The sequence below is a fragment of the Carassius carassius genome, chromosome 2, assembly GCF_963082965.1.
Source record: "Carassius carassius chromosome 2, fCarCar2.1, whole genome shotgun sequence".
NCBI lineage: Eukaryota > Metazoa > Chordata > Actinopteri > Cypriniformes > Cyprinidae > Carassius > Carassius carassius.
This window is the reverse complement of record NC_081756.1, coordinates 14,700,318-14,727,543: the sequence shown is the minus strand read 5'-3', so window position 1 is coordinate 14,727,543 and position 27,226 is coordinate 14,700,318. Positions and strand designations below refer to the sequence as shown.

General features: G+C 38.0%; 1 protein-coding gene across 3 annotated transcripts in view; it reads right to left on the bottom strand.

Annotated features, from left to right (window-relative positions):
- LOC132103969 (exocyst complex component 6B-like) overlaps positions 1 to 27,226 on the bottom strand; it is a 91,834-nt gene that overhangs the window by 21,873 nt on the left and 42,735 nt on the right. For 2 of the 3 annotated variants that reach the window (XR_009423494.1, XM_059509095.1), the window contains exons 9-20: positions 25,261 to 25,344; positions 23,644 to 23,690; positions 22,994 to 23,114; positions 22,052 to 22,123; positions 21,636 to 21,733; positions 20,632 to 20,737; positions 19,900 to 20,009; positions 13,381 to 13,492; positions 9,877 to 10,011; positions 9,552 to 9,731; positions 7,638 to 7,667; positions 2,386 to 2,527 (exon numbers count right to left, since the gene is read on the bottom strand). Coding sequence is in view for 2 of the 3 variants with exons in the window: in XM_059509095.1 (XP_059365078.1) it covers positions 2,386 to 2,527; positions 7,638 to 7,667; positions 9,552 to 9,731; positions 9,877 to 10,011; positions 13,381 to 13,492; positions 19,900 to 20,009; positions 20,632 to 20,737; positions 21,636 to 21,733; positions 22,052 to 22,123; positions 22,994 to 23,114; positions 23,644 to 23,690; positions 25,261 to 25,344 (1,237 nt within the window). In the remaining variant the exon portion in view is untranslated. The remainder of the gene's footprint in view (positions 1 to 2,385; positions 2,528 to 7,637; positions 7,668 to 9,551; positions 9,732 to 9,876; positions 10,012 to 13,380; positions 13,493 to 19,899; positions 20,010 to 20,631; positions 20,738 to 21,635; positions 21,734 to 22,051; positions 22,124 to 22,993; positions 23,115 to 23,643; positions 23,691 to 25,260; positions 25,345 to 27,226) is intronic. The other variant, XM_059509105.1, reaches the window with a different exon arrangement.

Sequence of the window (27,226 nt, the reverse complement as noted above, 5' to 3'; positions counted from 1 at the left end):
GAGTGCATGAGTTGTAGAGGTTTCTGAGGGCCATTGGACCTTTCTTTGCCTTTGGACGGGAACCCATAAACAAGCGGCTTCGGCATTCTGAAAAACGGAACATTTGACACGCAGGGACAAAAAAACAAGCCGGGGCCAGTGAAATCCCTTTCACCTCGAGATGCTGTGTGCCTTTCTTGCCTCTCACGCAAATTACACGCCTGCCATCTTTATTTCTGACCCCCACAAACGCTGAGCCAGCGACTGCTTACCCTTGCGCATTTGTTGCCACTTCTCGGTCAGAGACTGTTTCGATTTTGCAAAGTACCCTGCCTACCTCGCCTTTTTACAGGAGAGAAACCTGCAGCAAAAGAGGCATGGTTCACGTGACGCGTGTCAGAGCACATCTCATCAAGATTCAAGAACAGGAACCTCTAGGCTTTCACCTAACTGCTACATACCAGCATAAAGCCCTGTTAGTGACTACGCTAAGAAACCTCTCGAGAGATGAGCAGGAACGAGCTGTCGTGATCTTTATGCTCTCAAAACCAGCTGAACTGAACAGGAAGCAACTCATGATGCTCTCTCCCTTTGAATGTTCCATCGCCCGCTTGTGGTGGCGTACAGGTCAAAGAGGCACAGCCGACATGTAAAAGGCCAATCTCAGTATAACAGAGCCTCTTATGGGCTCAAGATAAAACTGTTGTGGTAAGATGACTGATAACCTTTAATTTAAAAAGAAAGTAATTAGAAAACATTCCAGTATATCACTGATAGTCCATTTATATGTATCCAATCTTAAACAAAGAGATTATGAATTGCGGTAGCACTTTACAAGAAAGTCAATTTCCTTAGTTGATGCACTGGGTATAATTAACACAATCATTAACAAGAGTTTAATTAAAACCTACTAAGACTGAAGTAATGCTTGTTGAACCACAAACTCTGTATATTCTTGTTAGACTCCTTGAGGGGTACAACAGCTTTTCACTTGGGCAGTACCCTCAAAGGGATATCTTTGTACTTATTCACCCCAAAAAATTCATAATTAAATGTACACCTTTTAGGGGTACAAAGTTGGGTACTGTCCCAGTGACAAACTGTTGCACCCATAAAGATAGAATTTTTGCACATTTACTTCCTGACATTGCTATCATCAAGATGCTTGTCCACACCTTCAACATTACAGTTGTAGACTCTTATGCCCTTCTTTTTTTCTAAAACAGTTTCCAGACTTAATTGCATTCAAAATGCAGCAATCAGAATATCTGCACTTCATGGTTTACCAATTAACATTGCTTGGGGCTGTTTATGATCAAGCTTTATACAAAGATCCTTAAAGTTTCTTGACGTCATTGGGTCTTCATATCCCCCCTCCCTCCCCACAGCACAGACACGTCCAAACTGTTGATCGATTTAACCACAGACACATCGTCTGTGCATTCAAGAGGTTATGTTATTTTAGTTCTGTAATATTTCCTAAAACCCAACCTTGAAACTGTTAACACTGTGACCTCATTCATTAAGACTGTGAATACGGAGTATGAAGAGAGGGGCCTTCTTTTTACTTGAGTGGCATTTTGATTAAAGCTCAGTTTTGTGGTTTGAGGCATACAAATACAGTACATGGGAGGACATCCAAATCAACAGGACATGGTCTCTAAAAATTAAAGAAATCACTGATATGGTACTTATCAGGCTGCTTGGTAAACCAAAGGAAACCACACCAAAAAGGTGGAATACGGTGTGACTGACGTGACAATCTCTCTCTGCCTGTGACCTCTGCGCTGGCAAAGGATCATGTTAAATCCATAATAGTGCCGGGGTTAGGCACTCAAAGGCAGATTTAGCTGTGGTCACATACAAAACTGTGAGGAGACATGATCCAAGCAGGGTTGCCAGGTTTTCACAATAAAACCTGCCCAATGGTAACTCAAAACCAGCCCAAAAATAGCCCAATCATGCTTCGTGGGGGTGGGGGGGGGGGGTGGCAGGGGAGAGGGTGTCCACCGGTACAAATTTTGTTTCAGGGGTAAAAAAATAAATAAATCAGGTTATTGGGGAAACCTACCCACGTGAAAAACAACCCGTAGCAACAGTGTTAGAGTAGCCCAATTCCGCGGGAAAACTGCAGACCTGACAACACTGGATCAAATAAATAAAAAATCACAAGCACTAGCCAAAGATGCATACTCTTCTCACTCCTCTAATTTTCACCTTAATCTCTATAAAAAGAGATGTCAAATGAAAAGCTGGTTACAGCAGACACATCATTGTGGCGTAATTAGTCTCCATTACAAATTGGGAATTTTTTAATTGGGCCACAACAGAAGGAAGCACAATAATGCAGGCAGGTTTAAGGAGGCTTATGAATGGTCATTCAGCTTTTGCTCCAGGTCAACTTACTCTCGCACTCTTTGACATCCACGTTGAACTGCTGCAGGGCTCCCATAGACACCTGCCTGACATCAGCCTCCAAAAGCAGCTCCAGCAGGGAGGTTGAAAGGTGTTTACAAGCTGACATACATGCCGTCTGAGCCACCTTCCCCTACAGAGAAATAAAGAAAGGGGAGGGAGAAAACAAGGTTCACATATGGGGTATCTTTCATAAACAGCATGACCCTCTACGGCAAGTGGTAAAACTTTGGACATTAATTTGAATTAAGTTTACATGTCAAACTGAAACCTCTGTGACGCTCCTTTTTTTTCAATCGACCGGCAGAATCTGCTGCATTCTGGTCTCTTATGTAGTCTCCATGAACACACACAAGACACTATTGATATTTTATTTATACCCAAACAAGTCCATCAACACATGCAATCTCACAAACATAAAAAGTGGAGCTTAGCAGCACTCTGGTGGACACTTAAACCGGGAGACCCGCAGTGCTGTTTAAACATCAACACACATTCACCATCACACATGCAGATACACACACAAATTTAAGCTCCAAGCCAAAAACCTCATATATGCCCTTGTCTGCCGTCCCGCACCTTCCTGACAATCAGGCTAATACTTCAGGGGAGATCCAAAGCTATTAATATGACACTAAACCTGAACGAAAACAGCAGACTAGAGGGCCAAGAGTCTATGTGAGATTTTTATCTTATGGAGTCAAAAAAATAAAACAAAACACCATTATACAAGAGGACTTCCTGCACATTGGAAACACTTGGGCAATAAATCTAGTGAAAGGAGAGAGGAATACACAGTAAATCCATAAGAGAGAGAGGGGCAAGTGTTTTTTTTATCCCTTTTTGTCCATGTGAGACGGGTAGAGAATGGAAGGAAAAACAAAACTCAAGACAGTGCCCACTTTGCTCCAAAGTCATCTCATCCTTTCATCGTCCTCCTTTGTCTCTCTCCATCTGCCATGGAAAATTTTAATACTTCTTAAATGGAAGCCACTAGCATTAACTAACTAACCAATGCTCAAATTCTCAACTGAGCCATGTTTTGGACTTGCTTCCATCTTTAAAATTAATTCCACTTGGCTATATATAAAGATATCTAATGCAATGAACTTCATACAGTTTTAAAAATGTTTACAAATACTTTTCAGGGTCACTTCACATTGTGAGAAAAGACATGAGGTTGTTCTTAAAGAATCAGAGGGTGAGAACTGGGGAGGATAGGCATCTCTACAACAGTTGGCCATATGGCTGTGAACTTCACTTAGCCAAAAGCTTTATTGTACGTCGTATAAAGTATACCGTACACACACCTGACTGACAAAAACCTGAATGGAGGTCAGATGGGGTTGAAAGGAAAAGCTCTCCCTTCCTCTCTCACTCCAAAAAGAGGAGGACGGAGGAGTGTGATTGAGTCCTGTGTGGGATCAGGTCCCATGTGTAATTGCTCTAATCCATCTCCATCAGCTTCTGATAAATCTACGGCCTGTGTTAATCTACAGATGACATGGATATAATGAGTAGAAAACGGTTTAGTGTGTTCGACATGACCGGTGCATAACATGGCTTAACAAATACCACATAATGCTCAGCACAGCTACACATATGTAAACACATCGCAGTAGTATTCAGCCAGCCACTAATCAGGATGAAGCACTAACTAGGCGATTACAGATGATTAAGAGTTCATGCTATGCACTGCAGTGATTAAAAAATAAACACACTTGTTTTCCGGTCTACCGTCTGTGTATGTGTAATAGCCATAATAAATCACAGAGGCCAAAGTAGTAAGGGGTTTGTTGTTTCTGGTTCTCATGGTGGAATGAAGACACACACGGATACCTGTCTCCTACTGGGACATTCTAATCAGCCATGAGTCATTTGGTCTGATTGGAGACGTTTGTAAACTCAATGTGGTAAGCTTTGATTTTTTTGCAACATATAAGAGTCATTACTGATTGCACATCTTGGAGGGGGTGAATAGATATTCTATTTCCTTGTATTGATCTGTAATTTAAATGTGCATATATGTGTGCATTTATATTTTCTGCTGTTCAATTAATGAAGAAACAAAAACCTTTCAAGAACTCTTACTGGACAAAAGGAAAGAAAATTACATGGCTGCCTTTAAAGAGGCTAAAATAAATTAGCAGCAATGACTACAGTTATTAAAATGCGGAAAATAAGATGTGTATAAACTCTTGAAGAGCAGTGCATGTATCACACTGTATCAGAATATGAAGAAGTTTGATATAAACTGAAAACTTGATCGAGAACCTAGATATCATTTCGGACATCACAGGCGAATCAACTAGTGATTAATCTCAGGTGCATCCATTTACTGGCTTCAACCAGCCATGTTTAAATCTGATCAGATTAGCTACTGTCAACACTAACACAGGTGCCTTCGTTCAAAGATATGGGTGTTTAGGCTCTGATTCAAACAGTTCTGCTTCGTATGGCACACCCCTCTCCCAGTAGTACATTTGTTTTACAGTTCAGGGCAGGGAGATTAACAATTAGCTCAGGGGCTTAAAAGAGGGAACGACATTTTAAAACAAAGGAAGAAAGTAGGAAAGGGTGAAATGAGTGAACAGTTAGAGGAAAGCTTGCACTCCTCCTCTCCTGCCCCTTAATTGAACAAAGGCTCAAAGCCCTCATTAAAAACTACTCAACAGCAATTGGCTGTCAAAATAAACAGAACACACAGTACAGTGAGACAGAAAGAGAAACAATAATAAAGCAAGAAAGAGTGATAAAAAGGAGGAGGAATACTAGAACAAAAGTTTCTGGAGAGTGGGCCAACAGTAGACTTCTTAATATGTTTGAAATTTCAACAATTCTACAAACAACCCCAACACACACCACACACGAGCATTGAAAAAAATCTGCAGAGACTGCAGAGGCACTCCCAACGCACTCCTATTTCAAACGCTCACTATTTATGCAACACACACCGATTCCTGTTTGTAAAAACAATGTATGTACACTCACGACATCCTAATGAGAAGCAGAGGCTATCCCTTGAGGATAACCGATGGCTTTCTGTGCTGATTACGCTCTGGTCGGAGGAAGGGTGATGATATGTGTTGAACTTCCCGACACCATGCTGTTACCGTTCCAGCATTTCACAAACACAAAGGGAAAACAGAGAGGGTGGCCAATGAGTATGGAGCTCAAATCAGATTTGAAGTAAATAATGACAAATAGTGTTTCTCTTACAAGGTGCTTGATGATATTGATATGGAAGGCCTCTCGGTTACCTCTGGGTTTCCACAGCTACAGAACAGTAGGCCAAGAAGCAAATCAGAAATCCAACACACATTTTGACACCTTGCTTTTGAAATGAATAAACGGTTTTAACAAAAGCCAGATGAAATTTTCAACCAGAAAAATGAATGATACTGTGTGGGATCAAAAGAGCCTCAACACTCGCTGAAAGACTTTTAAAGATTACCTGCCTGAATAAAATCACTGCTTCACACTAGTATTTTTGAGATACTGCATTAAAAATGATAGACGGGAACACCAAGGAAGAAAAAATACTTCATTTGATATGAGATTTTGTGAAGGCTGCTTAATAGTTCTTGCAATGTTTTAAATTAAATTAAATTCAGAATCAAACTCGGATGGATAAATAACTAATAAAAGTGATTTACAGGAACAAAGCAATCATGTTTTACTGTTCAGAAATTTGGGATCTGTAAGATTTTTTTATACTTTTGAAAGAAAAAAAGTATTTTATTCTCACCAAGGCTGTTTATTTGATCAATACATTTAAACAGTAATATTTTGAAATATTACAATTTAAAATAACTTTTAATTTTATATTGGTGTTATAAAACAACTGCATCTGATTTGCTGCTTGAAATACTGTACATGTATTATAATTAACAGCTGTCCTGCTAAATATTTTTGTGGAAACAATTTTTTTTTATTTTAGTATTCTTGGATGAAAAGTGTTTAAAAGAACAACCTTTGATTTGTAATCAAAATCTTTAGTAAAATTCAATATTTTTCATTTTGGCCACTTTAATGCATTTAACTTGCTCAGAAAAGTATTTATTTCTTTAAAAAAATAAATCTTACTGACCCTAAACATTTGAACGGTAGTGCAAGTTGTTGACATTAAATGTTCATGATTCAGGCAACCACAGAAATGACAATCATTGGTTATGCAATGAAGCTGAGCAGTTCAACTTCAGGCAAATGTATAGATGACGTAAATGCCAACTACAAATGGGAGAGCAGACAGGTGAGCTCACGTGATCCACCTCACACATTTGATAAGTAACAATCAGGATTTTGAAACAAACCACTTCCAAATTAAATCAGAAACACAAAGCTGAAAGCAGCCTGCTAGCAGACAGAGAGGACATCTATTTTGTGTCTAAGAAAATACAATATAAAGCTCCCCATATAAGCCGCCACATTCTCAGAGCATCTTGCCAGCATCAGCTCAGTAATGACAAGTTAATGCAACAAAAACACACTGCATGTTGAGATTGCACACAAACGTTTTTATGGATCAGACAGCAAAAACACTCACAAAATGTCTGCTGAAGCATGTCAGTCTATGAACAGACCACCACGTAGAAACAGTGTGTTATGGCACAAAAAAGGCTCCACAACCCTAAGTGCCCTGCCAATCATTCCGTTCTATCAAAAAAATATATATATATATTGTTTTTCCAATAAACTTCAGGAAAGGAGATGACATCATGAGATTTTTTCCCCCTCAAACCACAGTGAAGAGCCACAAATTCAAATCCTGACTGTTTTGAGAGAACCTGTCGTTCTCTCTGTTCTTAAGCATACATGAGTGGGCCTTGTGTGTTTATGTTTAATACGGGCCTTATCCATACTTCCCACAGTAAATAACCATCACATGATGCTTTATGTTGTCAGTAGTACATGGTTTTAAGCAAACAACCATAGTCACATTTTAAGAAGCTTGTTTACTCCGAATATAAGCTTATGCAAAGTAACATTATTGATGCAGGGCACACAAAAATTCACAACATTAGCTGAATTTTACAGTAAAGATTTACAAACAAATTCTAGAAACCTAAGGGACATAGCACGCAGCACTACTGTCACCTCATTTGTGTTCCATAGCAAGTATTTAAAATGTATTTAAAAATCTATGAGTGGGTCAGAGGAACACGAGGCAGCATGTGGAAGTACTGTGACGAGAAATGGCCAAAGTTATGCCTGAAGTTAGACCACACTACGACCATACTCACAGGTAGCATGGCGTGCTCTATAGCATTGCCCTATAGAAGATAGACAGAAACAAAAATGTAGGTCAAAAGGACACATTTATGACTCCCCCTGGGTTCAAATGAAGTCGGTCAACCGCACTTTCCCATATCAACTTGGTCAAACTGTTTATGAACGATACAGAAAGTCCCTCTGAGTGTCAAAGATGGTTTGTGGTCAGGTGGGAGAGGCCAAACAAGGGAGCGTGAGTGATGGGACTGTGGCTTTGGAGTCATTACCAGAGTTTTTGGCTGTGATCTTGACTGCAGGGTCGCTTTTACACACACAAACGGTCAGTTCTTGATCTTTCCTGAAAACCATCAGGAGTGTGAACTGGGGACATGGATGGGGCTGACTGAAGTAGGATGCAATAATGTTCACATGCAGAGCTGGAATGTGCTAACACAATAATATAAGCAGCATATCTGGAAGAGTACACAATCGTTTGACCGTACGTGTGTGGTTTGGTGTTTTGTGTATGTGTGTGTATGCGTCTACGGAGAAAGTGAGACATTCAGCCTGACCTCAACCCAACCTGGGGTCGTACAAACATTGCCCCCTGTTGGTCAAATCCAGCCAAGAATGTGAGGGCTGTTTTGCAGAGGGCTGAAAGGGTCATACTTCTCTGTTACTGAAAGCTTATAAAAAGAGCAGTCAGGATTTAAGAGATTACAGGAGCGCAGGAAGCAGCATTACTGCCAGCAGCCCTGGATCAGAGACAATTCCAGCCAGTCATGCAGACACGGGAGGGTCTTTGGTTGAGGCCCATAAGGCGGCAAACTCTTAAATTCTTTGATTATCAGAACTCCCTCGTGGCAGGGGTCAGGGCCGGGCTGTGAAAAGCTGAAACCTAAGGTCATGCAACACAATCTTTTTAACTCCATATCAGCTGAACCACACTAAGGCTTGCAAGCCCAGAACACTGCAATACTCTTACTTGAGTACAATTTCCTTTAAATCGATGGTGTCAAATAGGGGAGACCACAGGTTCAGGCAGAGCATGTTGGGTACAAGGATGGGTACAGAGCCTGAGCAGCAGGACCACGAGGTGAAAGACAAATAGCATGAAGAATAAAAAATGTAAATAATAATAATAATTTAATAACATACACAACTAATCGAAAGTTTGGAGTCGGTATGATCTTTTTTAATAAATTTAATAAAATATTTTATTAGACTAGGATGCATACACTATCAAAATTGACAAGTAATACACAAATTTACAAAGTTGTAAAAGATTTCTTTAAAATAAACGCTGTTCTTTTGAACCTCATATTCATCAAAAAAAACTTTTTCCATAATTTTTTTGTTAATACTGATACTAATGTAGATGTTTCATGTGAGCATGAAATCAGCATATAATAATGATTTCATGAAGGATCGTGTGACACTGAAGACTGGAGAAATTATGCTGAAAATGTTATTTATCAGTCATCACATTGATAAATTAGATTTTAAAATACATTAAAAAGTTATTTTAAATTGTATTACCATTTCACAATATTGCTGTTTTGATTAAATAAATTCAGCTTTAGTAAGCATTGGACATCTTACCAATCCCAAACTTTTGAATGGTAGTGTATAAAACTCATGTAAATGAGCAAAAGAGAAGCAAAGTGAGTGCCTCCCTAGATGGTTGCCTTTGTCGCTACTCCAAGATATTTTACTTTAGACCTACATCAGTACTATTTTTTAAGGACAATATATAAAAAGCTGCAATATCAGGAAGGATGGAAAGTCAAAATTCAATCTAAAGTGAAATTTAGAGTTGCACAGGACCATAACCTTTTCTTGGCTGTGTCCAAAAACTGTAATTATTTTAAGTAATCATATAATCAGATTGCAAAAATGGCTTTTACACAATGGGAGCAAAATGCATGTGTGGATGAAATACTCACGGGCAGGTGAGTGAACACTGCAAAAGTGCTACAGAGGAAAGCGATGAGGTCACTCAGGTAGTCACTGGCTTGCCCACCTCCCTGTGCTGCCATCCAATCATAATCAGCCAGCTGCAGAAACTGGTCAATCTTTTGATTCAGGTTAGTGTAGATCTCCTCTTCAGCGGCATGCCTTGCATCCTATACAGAAAGAAAGAAAAGAGAATCCTAAACAGGCACAAAATGTATTTTAAAAACACTGAATAGTAATCTACACAATTCGTAAATGTGTGTGTGAGGAGGATGGGGGGAGGGGGTTACTGACATCTTAGCTGCAGGCTCCTACCTTGAAGGTGGAGGTTCCATAGAGTTTGGTGGCATTAATGGTGTCAGGAGGCACGTTGGTTATGTTGGAGATGAACTCTTCTAGGTAGTGACAGGACTGCTCCAGGTGAGTAGTGTTGATGATGATCTGGACCAACTTTGGGAATCAAATGTGATTTCAAATGATGAATAATCCATTTTTGACCAAATCAGTTTTTACTGACAAAGCGCAATTACATACATGAAAAGGTGTAGATATGTAGGTTTGTGACATTGAAAACTGGAGTAATGGCTGTTTCAGCTTTGCCATTACAGGAATAAATTAAATGTTACAATACATTAAAATAGAAAACAATTATTTTGAATTGTAATAATATTTTACAATATTACTGTTTTACTGTATTTTTGTTCAAATAAATGCTGCCTTAGTGAGATTAAAACTTCTTTACATAAAATTACCAACCACAATTTTTTTTGTAGTAGCCTAGTGTATATTATTTTGCTAAACTTCATTTACAGTTATGTTGCTGGATCAGCATCTTTTACTGGTTACAAGTACACATCTAATAGAGCTTGTCTTTCAATAATAATGCAGAATATTTTCAACTGACCTTAGTAAAACTACATCGGTTGTACAGTCATCACAGAGAAAAACAGTGCTTTGGGGAAAAGGTTCTGGAGGTATGAGTAATAACGACCAGCAAAATCCCCAAGTGGGAGTAATTCCAAAGGGGAAAGGGCATAGAAAGGAAGTCAATGGTACATTTAAAGGGACAGAGAGAATCTGTCTGTGAGAAACAGACCAGGAGCTGCTCTATGTTCAGTTAGCTGTTCCGTGGTGTAGAGTTTGAGGTCCACAGGCAGGGCAAGGCTGTCAGCAGCAAGGTGCTGATGCACACTGGTACTAATTAAGCCCAGACATTTAACTTGGACCCGGTCTTCCCTCCCTCTCTCTCTCTCTCTCCAGTCATGGTGCACCATGCAGGGAGGGAAGCCCGATGTAGAGCCCGGGTCACACTTCCGCACCTCTGCCAAATCCGGGGCAAGCCAGGGGGAGAAAGGAGCTTGATATCTGATCTGGTGTGTGTGTTTGTGAGTGTGTTAGTGTGTGTGTGTGTGTGTGTGTGTGTGTGTGTGTGTGTGTGTGTGTGTGTGTGTAGGTAGAGGTAAGACTAGACTTTGCTGTGCAAACTACCTGAAACCAACAATAAAGCTTTTGCTTTTTTTAAATTCAATACTGAATGTCTTTCTTTCTTTCTCTGCAATTCTTTCATCATTTTCTCATCAGCGGCACCGGACTGAACCAAACACATCTGGATTTGAGGAGTTAGAAACAGGTCAGACTGAAGGCAAAATCAGCAGAGTGGAGAAGAAACTAACCACATTAGAGTGTGAAACACGGGCAGAGTAAAGCAGGGATGGAGAGAGAGCAGGGAGGGGAAAAATTACACATGCCACCAGCCAGTGGCATGTCAGTTTGCCATATCTGCCTGCCACTGTTGTGCACAGTCCATTTCAGATTGGCCTTTGACATTAAATGCTGGTGTTTGATACAGGAATGCACGTTTTTTGAAGAAACAAATTTTGAAAAGTCTGATCATTAGTTGACAAGATCAAAGGTCTTATTTGAGCAAATGTCTTAAGGCTGATTTATACTTCTGTGTCGGACCTACGCCGTAAGCTATGCATCAGTTTTCATTTATACTTCTGTGAGGTTGTCTTTCGTCGACATGTAATTACACATGCAGACCGCTAGAAAGCAATGTCCACGGGCATGTTGATGTTGAGTGATGGCGGCAAATAGAAAGTGACTTAAATATTAAATATTGAAAAACAGATAATTTATTTAAAACAAAAAAAAACAGGTGAAGCATATGAGGAAATGCGGCGCTATGGCAGATTTTTGTAGGGGTTGTTGCTAGAAGTCTGAAAGCCCGCCGGGTCCTGAGTCATGATTAAATCTAATCAAAAATGAATGAATCGAATCTAATTGAATCATGAGTTGAGTAAATCGTTACATCCCTAGTTGACCAATCACAGACTAGCAGACCAATCACAGCGTTTGTGGTCTGTGTAGAATTGACGCATTGTAACATTTCTGGAGAGGTACACGTCAGGCTGCACCATAGGCTATGCATGTTACACACAACCTACAACATGGTTATGGCATAGTTTCAACGCAGAAGTATAAATCAGCCTTTATTTGTGAGCACTTCAAAAGAAATTGCTTAGAAGCAAGCAAAAATATTTACTTGATTTTGAAATTTGCATGTAGTCAACACTACATAAGAGGATAACATGCTATAGTGTAGGTGTAATTGAACATGCATAGAGAGTTGTTCTATATATTTAAATAAAAAATTGCTGGTTATTAAAAAAATTATAATAAAAAAAGTGAGAAAGGTTACTAGAGTTTTAAAGTGGTCTATTTAAAAGATGTGGAGAGTAGTGGTGTCAACTTTAACGCGTTAATGCATGCAATTTACTTTACAATCCTTAACGTTAAAATAATTTAATGCAATTAACACAAAATTACTAAAGCACAATTTCTATTCTAACCCTTTAACCCAATTTTGCTTTTCTGCTTGCAATCAGATCATTTTAATCAGCTCCGGTAAAAGTATTCAGTCTAATGATCCAGTAAGCAAATGCATTCAAACAATCCGTCCAAAACAGCACTAATACAAAGGAAACCAGGCTGATTACTTCAGAGATTGCAGGGAGAACAGAGACTTGCATTGCGTTTTCAGTGAATTATTCTTTCCTGTGCGTTTCGCTTTAAAACATGAGCTCTGTCATATTCTGTGATTATCTCTGAAGAGCACGAGCCCACGATTGTCAACACATCCCACCGCTGTATGGCCAGATGAGACGCAAAATACTTTTTCTCAATTGGATAACCAGTCTCGCTAGTAAAGTTTTGATGGATGAGGACTGCAATCAAGGTAAAGATGATTGCGATGGCATACAGGAGTCGTACAGTAAGCACGCGTGAGTTACTTATAATGTGTGTATGAGTGCTCTTGACGCACTGATCGCACATTGTATTTATGCACAGGCACAGACATTTCCGTACATTCACGATAATGTTTTGATTTTCGTGTTCATGTTGCTTTGTTTAGTTATACTGAATGGATCCTGGTACTGTAGTAGAGTTTCTTTTTATCTCCATGTGGTCCTGTTTGGTATCACAACTTGACTTCTCTAAAATGTAAAAAAGCTTTACACTTTACACATACTATAAAATTCAGTTTTTTGTGTGTGTTTATGTGGGCTCCTTATATGTGATATAATTATATATATATATCATTTGGTTCTTTGGTGTCCTTTTGGAGTTTCTAAGTGTCCTTTTTTAGAAATACAATTTAAATTTATCTTGAAAAAGCTTGCAGAACATAAAAATTATTTTATTGTTTAAGACCAGGTTTCCAGTGCAGAAAACTAGAAGAGAGTGGACTGATACATCATCAATGAGGAGCAACATGGATGTGGTTATATAAACACAGAAACAGACAAAGATCCTCACCTCTGCCAGTCCTACGTTTTTCTTCTTTATGGCATACTGTAGGCAGTGGCTAAGGGTTCGTGTGAGCAGGAGGTTTGTAGATTTTCGGATCATGTCATCAATTTCTGTAGAGCTAAACATGAACATTAATCTAATCAGGAATATATTTATAAATATATATGTTTATATCTATAAAGCATACATAACCACATATTGAGGATTGGAAGGACATACTGTACCAGCAGGGGGCTGTGTCTTGCATTACATTGATTAAAAGTGATAGAAAAGATATTGTTACAAAAAAAACACTTATTATTTTGAACTTTCTATTCATCAAAGAATACAAAAAATAAAAATAAAATTATTTATATAGCACCTTAAAAGCAACGTCAGTGCTGCACAACAGACAAAACATCACATACCACTCTACAATAAAAAGTCTTTCTTCTATTCTAAATAAAAAGTCTCACGGTTGCTACAAAAATGCTAAGCAGCATAACAGTTTTCAACATTAATAAGAAGACAAATTTATCAAATAATTGAAGCACTGGTGAGCCTAAAAGACTCCTGGTCTTATTGAACACTTCTAGAAATACTTGTTGCAAATTATTTTCTTTCAGGACCAACTTTTGGAGAGCAGAATCGTGAGCGAGATGTTTTTGCTGTCCAGATTTACATAAGCATCGATTCTGACTCACAGATTGTCCAATGTGCTCTAACCACAGCCTTAATACTCCACCTCCTCTGAGAGAAAAAAGGCACAAACTGGAACCCAAAAGACTGTGAATAAGATGGAGAGGCCTACACACATGAACACTCACAGAACCAGACTATGGGTGGGATTTAAAACCACTCATCAGGGCCCAAAAATACCCTCTGGATTTCAATAACGCATGTTCCAAAAACCAGAGAACCACCACACACAGATACGCTGTTTAAATTAACATGAGGGAAAGAGGGGGATATCACTTTTCTTTACTCTTCTGTTTTATTGAAGACCGATGGGGGAAGGGAGGAGTAAAGAGAGTCAAAAGAAAGAAAGGGACAATATGTCTTATGCGTGTCTGTCAATGTGAGCCAAGGCTCAGGATGCAATAGTTTTCTCCCTCAATCTGGGCAACAAACACATTCCTCGCAAATGACTAAATCGTCTCTCATTGTGTTGAGAAAAGCAGAGGAGGAATTTGAAAAACGTTCCTCTCCTCAGCTGGGGGAAAAATCTCTGAGCTCCCTCCACTGACTTGGCAAGAGGAGAGCCAAAATGGATCACAGAGATGGAGGACATAAAGGGAGAAAAGGAGGTCCCAATCGATCACAAGATGATGGGAACTTGCTTACAGACCAATACTCAAGATTAATTGAATACTTCAACCACTAGTCAGCGCTGTCAGAAACAATCAACAACTCGAGCATGCATTAACCATAATGCATGCACAGAGTTTGCAAGTGTGATGTGAATTTTAGGATTACAATATTGCGTGTAGCTGTTACTTTCTATAACTTTATCTATGCATCTATGTCCCCGAAGCCGAATACCTTATTCGGAATGGCATTGATAATGGCTTCAAAAACGAATAACAGACAAGGAATAATTCTGCCTGAATATTCAGCTGAGTTCGACACGTTCTATTATTTGTATATATTTAAAAGGCAATGATTTAAACCTTAGGCTACGATATGATACAAATAAATGGAATAAGCACAGCGCGCTATGTTATGTAATGTCATATTTATAAAGTCTTGACGATTTACATATGTAATTGTTGCATTAGGCTATGAATTAACCAGCGTTCATTGATAAGAACTATTTAATGTCTTTTCAAGTACAGTAGAATGAACCACAAGTAGTCGATTAACTCAAGTATTTTCTAAATAAGAAATCGACTAGCAGAAATCAGTAGTCATGCAACCCCTAGTATCTACTGTCCTGCTGCAAACTCTAGGTGACAATGAGACATTTTCAGTTTGTTTCGTTTACATTAACATTTATGCATTTAGCAGACGCCTTTATCCAAAAGCGACTTAGTGCATTCACGTCTAAGCTTCGCTCAATTTTAGCAAATGTCATGTTGGGTTATGGTCATTGGCTTACAGATGTTCATTACCATAACATAGCCCTGATTTTGTACATTACAATTTGGAAATGTTCCCAGTATAGAACTAGGGTGAAAAACAAAGGCCTGGCTTTACATTGAGGACTTAAAGTGAGGCATTGCTCTTTTTGTGATTATCTGGAAATTGACTGTGTGTGGATGAATATAAAAGCCTCTGGTATTCCTCATCTAAAGAGGGAGGAAGCTGCAAAACAGAAAGAAACATTGTAGTCTAATTAAACACAGACGTTTTACATTTGATTGATTCATCCATTTAACTCTCTCACTTTTTCAGTGAAAATTAGGGTAGGGATGGGTCTGATAAACAATGATCTAAGAGAAACAGATGAGCAGGGAACCAACGGAGACTGAAAATGTCCAAATAACTTCATTGGAAAAAGAGAAACTAAACAGAAGAAGCAAACGAGACCGACTCTGCTCACATCAGTTAGCACAGAACGTATGTTCATTAGCTATTCAACCATCACAAAGATTAACGTTACAGCTAGCTTCAACTCAAGGGTAACTTCAGGTTAATATGGTAAATTCTCATTTATAAAGCAGCTCTCGTGAAGGAGGTCTAAAGTTCACTGGATATGCATTGGTTGAAGGGGGGAGTGGGGGGTCATATACATACCTAACGTCTGGGCTCCAGGCACCTGCACATGGGCTTGAGCCCCCTTCCTTCCCCCTCTGACCGCAACTCATCTCAATATTAGCGGAGAGAGACCACAAAGACTAATTGCCTCCGGTGGACTACTCTGGGTAGTATGCAGAGCTGTTCCTTTGCTCTTGGTTTCTGTTTCTAATATCAACAGGGTTTTTTTTCTGTGTGTATGGGGGATTTAAGCTAGATCTGGAGCCCTTGGACACCACACACTGAGGCAGCTCTGCCAAAAAAGGTCAAATGTTTATTGTTGAATTCAAACTTACATTTGAGCATGGGGACCGGCCACGTTCTAAAAACCACATAAGGACATGACTGGTGAATGTGAGGAGGCAGTGAGTAGCCAAAGACTTGGTAGGGGTCCCAACATACATACAGTATTATATATGGCATGGACACCTTTAAAACACAATACATATGTAAAATATTAAATGGCTTCTTTTTGAGTACTATTTCTACAGAGTTTAAGGGTTTCTCATTTATAATAGAGGATCAGACTGACCAAAATTGAAACCAAATAGAACTCTGAATGCCTGTAGATTAAATATTTATACAAAATTAGTAATTAGGGAGATTTAAACAAACAATTCACTTTGACAAGATAAAGAGAATACCACTGTTCTTGGCTGGATAACTTTAAACATATTCCTAATTATTAACACAAATCTGACATTTGAAAAAATGAAAAATAATATACAGTGCATTTTAGGCCCAGTTTTAATCAGGGTTCTGCTTCTCGGTTACACTTCAACAGCATCAAATCATTTTGTACTAATGTAGGTTTATTACATTTAATAATTATCGATTGGAGACATGAGAACAATTCACTTCTTACTCCTCATATTTTACTTGTACATGTCCATTTCACATAAACAGATTTAGACTACATTCAAACATCTGGCAGATGTGTGCAGCTCTGTGATGTTACACAAAATTAAAAGAAATGTTCTGCTTCTTTCAGATGCAAGCTATAATACAACAAAAATGAACTACAAATCAATAGAACAACATGAGATTAATAATCTTAATGAATAGTTGTAAATGTTTTTAGCATATTATTTGCTTAAATGATCTTGCAGGTGCGATTGGGCTCCAATACTTTGACACGTCTGATATAAACCAAGAATTTTCCCCTAAATGTCTAGAAGAATTTAGCATGCACAGACGCTGTCAGACAGGAAAAAGGTATTATTGCTCATTTAAAATCATTCTTGCAGTGATTGTAGAATGTATCTCCAAAAACAATACTTGTAGTGTACAGATAGTCTTTGGACAGGGCAATCATTGCTTGAAATTAAGCCAACGAACTTTTCTACTGTTATCATGGGCATCATCTTTCTGACTACTCTACAGGCGACAATGTTAAGAGTGTCTGGCTGGCTAGACAGTCCCTCAGACACTTATCACTAATGATGATGAAAATGGAGTAGTAATTTGGTAGGATGCAGGTTTTTACGTGTTCTCTGTCCTGAATCATGTTCCCTCATTTCCTCAGAAAACCTCTAAACTGCAACACAAACCCAAAAACTACACAAACATACACAACAAGGATTAGCATACCCAACCGGGACATCCGCTTCTAAGGTAACCAGACATGATGGGGCCAGAGACAGAGAACATCAAACATCAAATCACAATCGGGAGGACTCGTCTTAGTACATTGCTCAATCAGGAGGAGGCAGACAGAAATGCCACCTATAGTTCTACCGACAGTGACCTTTAGCCTCGACCCCATGACCTACCTACTGTCCCGTTTAGTAGATTAGGAGAAGCGGTGAGATATCAGATCACAACACAACATGACTGGGGTTAAGAGGTGTTTGGGAGATTAATGGTTAGAGGTTTTAATACAAAAGGGTGAAGGTTGGGCCCTAAACAGAGGTGACCCAGAATTTGAATCCTGCGTGAGTAAGGTTCTCATTTTACAGAAAAAAATCCTTGAAACTACTCTATTTTAAGGTGTACAATGGAAAAATGTACTGAATAACCATAAATGTCCAAATTAAACATGTCGAATTAGTGACTCAAGGCATATAGTAAGTGCCGAAACCAATAGATGATAATGTAAAGTTTATTCTAAGTGCGCACCATGTTCTGTAAACACATTCAAAAGTTCAAATATTTGGGGTCAATTAAGTTTATGCTTTTGATTTTTATATTTTTGAATTTTAAATAACTGTTCTCTATTCGAATAGATTTTAAACTAATTTATTTCTGTGAAGGAAAATGTGTAATTTTTACTGTCACAAGTGATCCATTAAATATGACCTTGCTGTAGAAAATGTATAAAGAAAAGGAAAAAGAAAAAAGAAAAGAAAAGAAAAGAAAAGGTAATGTAATTGTGGGCTATCAGATTGATTTTGATTGTTTTTGTCATATTTGGAGACTCCACTAATCTTGGAGTTAAAGCCATTTTTATGTATTGTATGTATTGGTTATGTGTATTGTTCATAGAGTGAACAGGCTTTAAACCAATGTATAAAACATGGACGTAGTGTCCGTGATGTCACCCATAGGTTTCCGAAGTGTTTTTGAAGCCAAAACTCGGTGGAGGCAGCCGTCGCCATCTTAGCAGCACGTTACTACGCATCACTCCTGGGTAATCGAAAACGGGCAAAAAGGCGGGAGCTGGTTGTGGAAACCACGCCCACCTAGCTCGACAGCAGTGGCAGCAGCAGCAATCCACCTGTCACTCAAGTGGCCACGCCCTTAATTATGCAGAACGTTAAGGCTTAATATAATTTCAAACGGATGAGTTCTAAAACATATTCACCCCCCTCACAGTTGTCATGAAGGGCAAAATTAGCTATATAGACCAAAATAATTTTTTGAACCAGGCTGTAAACATGTTTTTTTTCTGCTGTAAAGTTTGGCATTTTAACATGGAGTGTCTATGGGATTGACTCCCTTTTGCAGCCAGCCTCTAGTGGTTAGTTGATAAATGACAGGTTAAGTCACTTCCGTATGAGCTTCACAAGAGAGAGCAGGAGGTTGCCGCTTGCTTTAAACCAATAACTGAATAACTAGATTACAGTGGTGATAGTCTATTATCTAAGTCTGCTTCTTAACGGTCTAGATTTAAAATTAAATTTCGATCGGGATGAGAAAGTAACTTAAAAGTTAATTCGCAGACCATCCTAAGCATGAGCAATAGGAACAGCCATACTTGCCTAATTAAATTAAGTTCACTCTATATAACAGATTGTTAACAGGTCTTTAGTAATTCACTGAGAGAATTAAAAGTGTTGTTTTCACAACTGTTTGTTTTCTACATTTGTAAAATAGACTTCTCTTCTGAGAAATATTATAAAGGGAGATCATACTGAAGCACCATTTCACAAAGCCATTTATTCTGTCCAACAGTCTGCAGAATGGGAATTCAGGGTAGGCCACACTAAACAGCTCGGCGCATCTGGCAACCTCATCAGTAATTCTAAGAACTCAAACTGACCAGAGATCAGTCAACACTGGGAGAAATTCCTTGAAATAACACCACTAGCACCAAGCATGCAATTAATTAGGAAAACACACAGAAACTGTTTGGTGCCGATGGAACTTCCTCTCTGAAGTTCAGCGGCTACTCTTGGGGATAGCCAAAGACAATGGCGCGGGTTTAGTGATTTCATAACAAAAGAATGAAAGTAAAAAAAAATAAAGGCAGTTCAAAAATAGGTATGTAAACTGGCATTCAGGCAGCATGATTAGCTAATGAGAACATTTGGAGGAGAGGATTATATATGCAGGTGTGAAACAGTTTAAAGTGTGTTTGCACGCTCTTACCTAAGGTGCAAGTCCTCCGAATATTTCAGGCAGGCGTATATGAATTCTTTGAGTTGTGAGTATACTTTAGGCACAAATTCAGAAAATGGTAGCTTCTTTGGAAAAGGCATCTGTTTAGAAAAATGATAAGAGTAAATAAGTCAAGAAATACATTACAAGACAGTGTTGGGATTTTAAGGAGGGTTTCAAATAAGAAATGTGAATTTTATATTTTTGTTAAAGCACATTAATTATTCATTAAATGTTTTAGTGAGCTGTAAAGTTGTCTAAATTATTCTATTGGTGTGGGACTACCTGTCCAGTTGGACACTTCTGGTTCTGGGGTGTATTTTAACAGATGCCTTGCCATGTGTACTTCCATTGTAACTGCTTTAAATATAATAAAAATTTTTGCACAAATTGAAAAATAATGACAATCTGTAACAAATGCCGTTGATGGAGCACACTGGGAGAAAACAGAAAGGCAGCTTAACTGCATGAAAAAGAACAGCTGCCGTTATCACCAAGAAAGGTAGCTTTGCTTTGATTGCTATTACAGTATTGGGCAGTAGTTCTTGTTGACGTCAATGGGAGAATTCAAATGTATGGTTGGTTCACATATTTCAGGAGATGTGCATGTTAGTAATCAACTTTTTGGACAGCAGGAGGATATTAGTGTCTTTGTGGAGAATGGAGGGTGTGTAACTGAGGGAATCTGTGGGATAAAAGCTTTCTTATGTGCCTCATGTTCACCTTGTCAAGCTCTGGATCCTGGAAGGGGAATTGGCCTGCTATTCGTTTGTACTCTTCAGGGGATGTCACGGGAATGGGGCTGTAGTTGTCCTGATCCAAGATTTGCCTAAATCAACAGAATACGTGTGAGGGGGAAAAAGACCTGACTTCACAGATGAACGCATCATAACCCTGAGGTCAAGAGCAGGATATTAAAGAAGACTACATAATCTAAAAACCATTTACTGGACTCATAAGCCGTGTGTCTGTGTTTGTGTAACTCATCATAGCAAACACACATAACACGTTTCCTTGAATGCCTGTTCCCACAGTAATGACATTCTGGCCATTCAAAGAATCCAAAGCATCATTCTTTATCGAGTGAGTCTCTGACAGGGAAGGAAAAACGATTCCAGCAAGGTTACAACAACTTTTCCATGTCATCTGCTCTGAAGACTCAACCGAACAAAATGTAATCTCCCTCCAAGGAGCTTACATTTTTTTTCAACAACAAATTGACATTTTTTTCGATTAAATGCTCTTTAAAGGGATCCCAGCACAAAAAAAAGAAGAAGAAAACATTTGTCTTTCAAGCAATATGATTTAGTCATATTGGGGTAATTTGATCAGTTATTTTAGATGGTTTGGTCTGACAAAATGTCCCTGTCCTTCAACTGTCCTGCAATACACAACCTCTGCAAATATAAATCTCTGAGCAATTTCCTAAAATAGTAGTTTGATATAGGGCATTAAAAGTGGATATTTCATTAAAAAAATAGATGTGTGGTTACCAAGTATTGAAATAAAGAACACAACAAATGACTTACAGTAAACGCAATCCGATTTACGTTAAACACGCCTTACATTTGGACATAACCCAATGAGTCTAATTCCTTCAGTATGGATTTCTCAAGGGTCATAAGGTGATAACCAAGCCATCATTTTCCTTACTCAAACAATAAACTGAGGGATAGAGATGCAGAAAACAAGAAAAACTAAAAAGGGAGAGCGAAGGCAGAAAGCACCTGAAGGACTGGTTCCACTTTTTCAGCAGGATCTCCCCATATTGATCCCTCATCTCCAGCAACATGTCAAACAACTGGTTTACTGGAAAACCATAACCCTGCAGAGAGACGGAGGAGAAGAGGGGAGGTGAATAATGCCCATATCAGTTGAAAACAGACAGCAAATTAATGCAACTCTGAGCAGAAAACAGGATGAAATGGTTTTAATACATTTAAAACAAACAACATATTAACCCTTTTCATAATGTCTATTCAATGTTTTATTTGTCTGTCACAATACTGTTTTTAAATTATATTAACTTTTCTCAGAAAATATAGCAGTATGTGATTATTTACATCTATTTCAAGTAATTAACATATGTAATTTGAAAAATCCTATCCAATGACACCCCAAGTTCAGCTACCACTCCACTCACCTGCAGTGTGTCTGCAAACAGCACTATAAGATTCTTCAGATCTAAAATCAGGTCTGGATCAGTGCAATAAGACTATGAAGACATGAGAGAAAGAGTGAAGGGTTACAGCAGAAGTAGAGAAAGGACAGCACCGGGATTTAGATTACCTGGTATAAATACAAGAAAAGATATCTTTTATGCAGCATTAACTGTACTAAGGTTTCCTGATGAGTATCTGACAAAAGAGCTGTTCAGTTTGTAGTCCTAAAACCCAGAAAAGGATTAGGGTTCTCTCGGAAATTTAAGAATATTGTTTTTAGAATAGTGTTTTCAATTTATTAGTAAAATAATGTCTGCAGTTTGCTAACTACATAAGGACAAACACAACAAATATGTGTGTTTACTTACTCGGACAGTTGTTCCAGTCCTTTTGCAGGAACTTGCGAATGACATTTTTAAATCAGACAACTGTTTCCAACTTCACATGTGAGGTACATCTGTGTGAAATTTACACTAATATTCACAAATCTGGAGTCAGTTAATTTTTATTAAGTATTATTAAAACAGCTATTTTGAATTGTAATACTGTTTTACAAAATTACTGTTTTTACTGTATTGTTGATCAAATGCAGCCTTGTAAAATATAAGGGATTTCTTACAGAAACATTTTTTAAAATCTTACTGGCCAGCAACTTTTGAATGGTAGTGTATGTGGTAAATATAACACAAAATAACAAAGTGTGCAATATCTTCAAGTAAAGTTAACCAACAGTGTCTGATATTTCACATTTTATTTTATGTTTCATGTCTATTCTATTAGAAAACCACTATCCTAAAAATCCATCAGAAACTCAAGAGGGAAGCCATTAGCTGCCCAGGTTAGCCATACAAATAATGTCTGGTTGGACAACTCTACTGCTTGTCCTGCTCAGTGTGAATTAGTTGTGTAGTGTGCAAACATACTGAATGCGTACGCAAGGCTGCAATGGTCTTTGAAAGGGCCAGCTCCCACAATTCTTCCACGTAAGCCCTGTTAACCAGGCCCTGAGTGGTGTGCAAGATGTGGTCCTCCACTACAAAAAAACTACAGGACACATACAGGGAAATACAGAAACAACTTAAAGAATTTTGGAAAAGGTATGAAAGACAGACAGTGAGTACATTATAACATCATAGGAAAGAATTAAACTACATCAATAATATCCCAAATGAGCATAATGAGGCTTTCCAGCACACAAAGGCATTAGAGCCATCGAACATCCCAGACATCCAACTGTGTGATTGCCCTAAGCCTTTATAAAAGCCTCCGTACCAGACACCAGCCTTCGCGATATTCCCATTCAGACACTCAAAATAACACCAACCTGCCACTCCACATCCCCACAACCAGAAATTATAAAGCTACTGTAAGTGTGTTTTTCGGCAGCACTGGGATGGAGAATCAGGAAGGGACAGAGGAAGGACCGTTTGGCTAAAGGGAGGGTCGAACGTTGAGCCAAAAAAGCTTTGCTGTTTTAATTCTCTTCTATTTTAAAAGTGAACATTGCAAGCATGTATAATTGATTTTCAGTTAATTTGGCCATTCAAAAAAAAAAAAAGTGCACTGCACTCACCCGACAATTTGATTGAAGTAGTGCCTGTACCCCTCTAACGTTTCATGCTGGAGAGCACAGGGATGAGAAAGAAAATTTTATGAACATCAGTTAACTGAGCACTCCACTATTACAGTTCTTTTTTAAAGTCCCCCATTATGCCATTTTAAGGTTCCTGATATTGTTTTGGGGTCTCCTACAATAGGATTACATGCATGCAAAGTCAAAAAAACACTTTTGTTTTCTCAAAATATGCATTTAATATTATGTCATTTTCCAGCGATTCTCAAAACTACTCGTTTGAAGCAGTTCACAGATTCAGTCTCTCTAAACCCCTCCTTTCCGTGAGCCTGCTCTGATTGGTCAGATAGCCTTGTCTGTTGTGATTGCTCTACGGCGTACAGCACGTGGTGGAAACGTTACGCCTATTTCAATAATTCTGTATTCTGAATGCTTTATAGAAAATATAAACATCTATTCTTTATCATACTTACAGGTTGTGATTCAATAAAGACTCGTTTCAGCTGCACAGAGTCAATTCTTTATTTTGAGAGACAATTACTTTATCATACACTTTCAGATTTACAACTTTGCAGATCGTTTACATTCACATACAGTTACATTACAAACTGCATGAAAAGCACTATTGGAAATGGCATAATTGGGGCACTTTAAGGTTTTTCTAACTCATGGAATAAACTAGATTAACTCAAAACATTTTTACTTTTGTGTCAGAATTAATTATTTCATTGAAAGAATGTTACTTCTATTACCTCAATAATATGTCATATTATTGACCAAATAACAACATACCTGTACAATAACATTTTGCAAATGTCATTCAACAATTTTACATACACTACGGGTCAAAAGTTTAGGGCTGTAATGTTTTTAAAAAAATATTATTTAAAAGAAATCAGTCAAAAACTGTTTAAAACTGTAATTTTGTGAAATTTTATTATAATCTAAAATTTTATTATAATCTAGAATAACCTTTTTCTATTTTAATTCATTTTAAAATACATTTCTTATTATTATCAATATTGAAAACAGTCGTGCCACTTTATATACTAGTGGAAACTATTTGATATAGAAGACTTCTGTAAGATTGTAAATTATCTTTACTGTCACTTTTAATAATTTTATTATTTCCGTGCTGAAGTATGACTTTTTTTTTACTAATCTCAAACTTATGAATGGTACTGTATACATTAAGTATTTTGTAATGACATTAACTGCACAGATATTTAAAAAACTAACTAAAATGAAATTTAGAAAAATATGTACTTAACTCTGCTATAAGTAAAACTTAAGTGTTCAACAACTGAGCTATATTCTAACTGGAACTATGTTTCCAAATCCTTTTTCAATGGTTGTTCAAGTCAATGAAAACTATATATCAACACCACCACACTAAAAATCCACATATGAATTTTCAGGCCCTAAATTAACTATACATATCATGTTCTGTGTATGCATCCATCTCGAAAACTTAAGTAATTATAATGGCTTACCTCATAGTTCCTGATAATTTATGTGAGATGATGTTAGTGACTGGGGGTGGTGCAGTGAATATGATTGAAGGATGTTAAACAGACAGTCAGACTAAGCATGTGAGAGGGCTGTGAGAGGGCGTACCATGTTAGAGTGAGGCTGCAGCACTAGTCGGGCCTGTTTTCGCCGCTGTTTCCTGTAGTAGTTCTCAAATGTGTCCCGGGCACCCTGGGTAAAGCAAATACACATTCTAAACACCTGAGTGAGAATAAGGCTATTTACTAAAAGCCATGCCTCATTTTGCTCTGTGACCACTGAGGACTAGTCATCTAAGACTTGTAATTACCTTAGGTTGACTGGAGTCCATAAGAGGGGAAATGATGACTGAGAGAAGCAGTTAACACAGGAAAACAAATTCTCATGCTGAATTTCAAAGAGAGTATCAGGTACTCTCTCTCCTAATCTCATAGTATGATTAAGAATACAGCACAGCAGAGCTTTGCAGTCTAAAAACAAAGGCCCTCATTCACCACTTAGAGACTTGATCCTTTTTCCAAAGTCCCAGAGTGCAGTTCCTGTCCACCTCACACAGACTGCTATCAAAGTCTATAAGGACATGACACAAACACATGCACACAGGTCCTCCTCAGAACAGAGCGCAGAAACAAAACAGTGACACACAGAGGGACAGAGATAAAGACAGAAAACAGCGGAAGTACGGTAGGACTTATCACTACTTCCAGTCAAGGGCCTCTGAATTTATCTAGCCAGAGCGGGTGACTGTACCTCTTAAACAAACATAGTAAAACAAAACAAGACTTGACCACACAGAACCAGTTTATAAATAACAAAAGTGCATTACAAGCTCCGTTTCAGATCTAGTGAACCATTTGCTGGTGCGCAGCCTATACAGGTTGTTGCAACACTGTGTGACACACTAATAGAGCGCTTCATGTGAAGTCCAAAGGCCCACAGACTTAAATGTCAGTTGATTCCAATAGTGTTTTACATTGCTAATTTAATAACATGATTCACTAAGCAAGCAGATAAGACAGAAATAAAGCACTAGTAAATTTAAGAGAAAAAAGACTGTAAAAAATACCTTAACATACATGGTAAAATCTGTAAATGGCTCCACATTGTATGTCATTTTACTGTAAAATTGTCAGATTTATGTTTTTTGTAATTATATGACATATCATAATACCAGAGACATCGTCATTGAGTATTACAGTGAATCTTCGGCAACCACAGCTGCCAAGTCTTTTACTAAACATTTTATGTAATATTTTTTACTGACTTTACAATAGCATATTTTTTAATCAAATGTAACTTTTTAATATATATATATATTTTTTTTTTTTTTTTTTAATTGACACCGAACAAAATGTCAAAGCTTTGCATCAGACTATATATCGGTGAGTTTAAGAAAGCTAAAATACTGTCTACGGAGGAATCGCGCATATGGTTTTTGAATAGAGGTTTAGTCTATTACAACAGTCCTCACTAAGGGCACAACAGTAATACGGAGTATCTCAAGCGTTTAAACTAGTAATCATTTGGTTACCAAACCCAAATAGTTAATCAAGACCATCCAAATGTAATGATGTGTGGGGAAGAATAGGGTTTGAGAAAAAAGAATTGAAGGAGAAAGAAAGTGGGCACAGAATTGGAAAAGCATTATATATATATTGAATGACTTCAGAACAACCTTAAACCTTTAATATCAGCTAAAATCGAACTGATATTCTGCTATGACCACAGAGGCCTTCACAGCACAATGAAAGGCTGGAGGTGAAACAATTCAGAGAGGAACAGAAGAAAGAACTTGCTCAACACAAAATGCTGCATTTTCCTCAAACAAAAAGAGCTGGGAAGTCAGACTCATTTTAGCCAGTTGGTTCATTCATCAACTTGTTAAAAATGGACTCAATGATTCATAGCCATTCTATGGATGTTCAAGAATGCCATGTTATGTGCAAAGGGAATTTAACTGAGTGTGTCCATCCTGTTTGTTATTCAAACTCTTCTGCGGTTACTAAGACTGAAAAGAGCAGGTCTACCAACTGCAATCTTAAACCAGTTAATTGTGTCCAAACGCACCATCTCT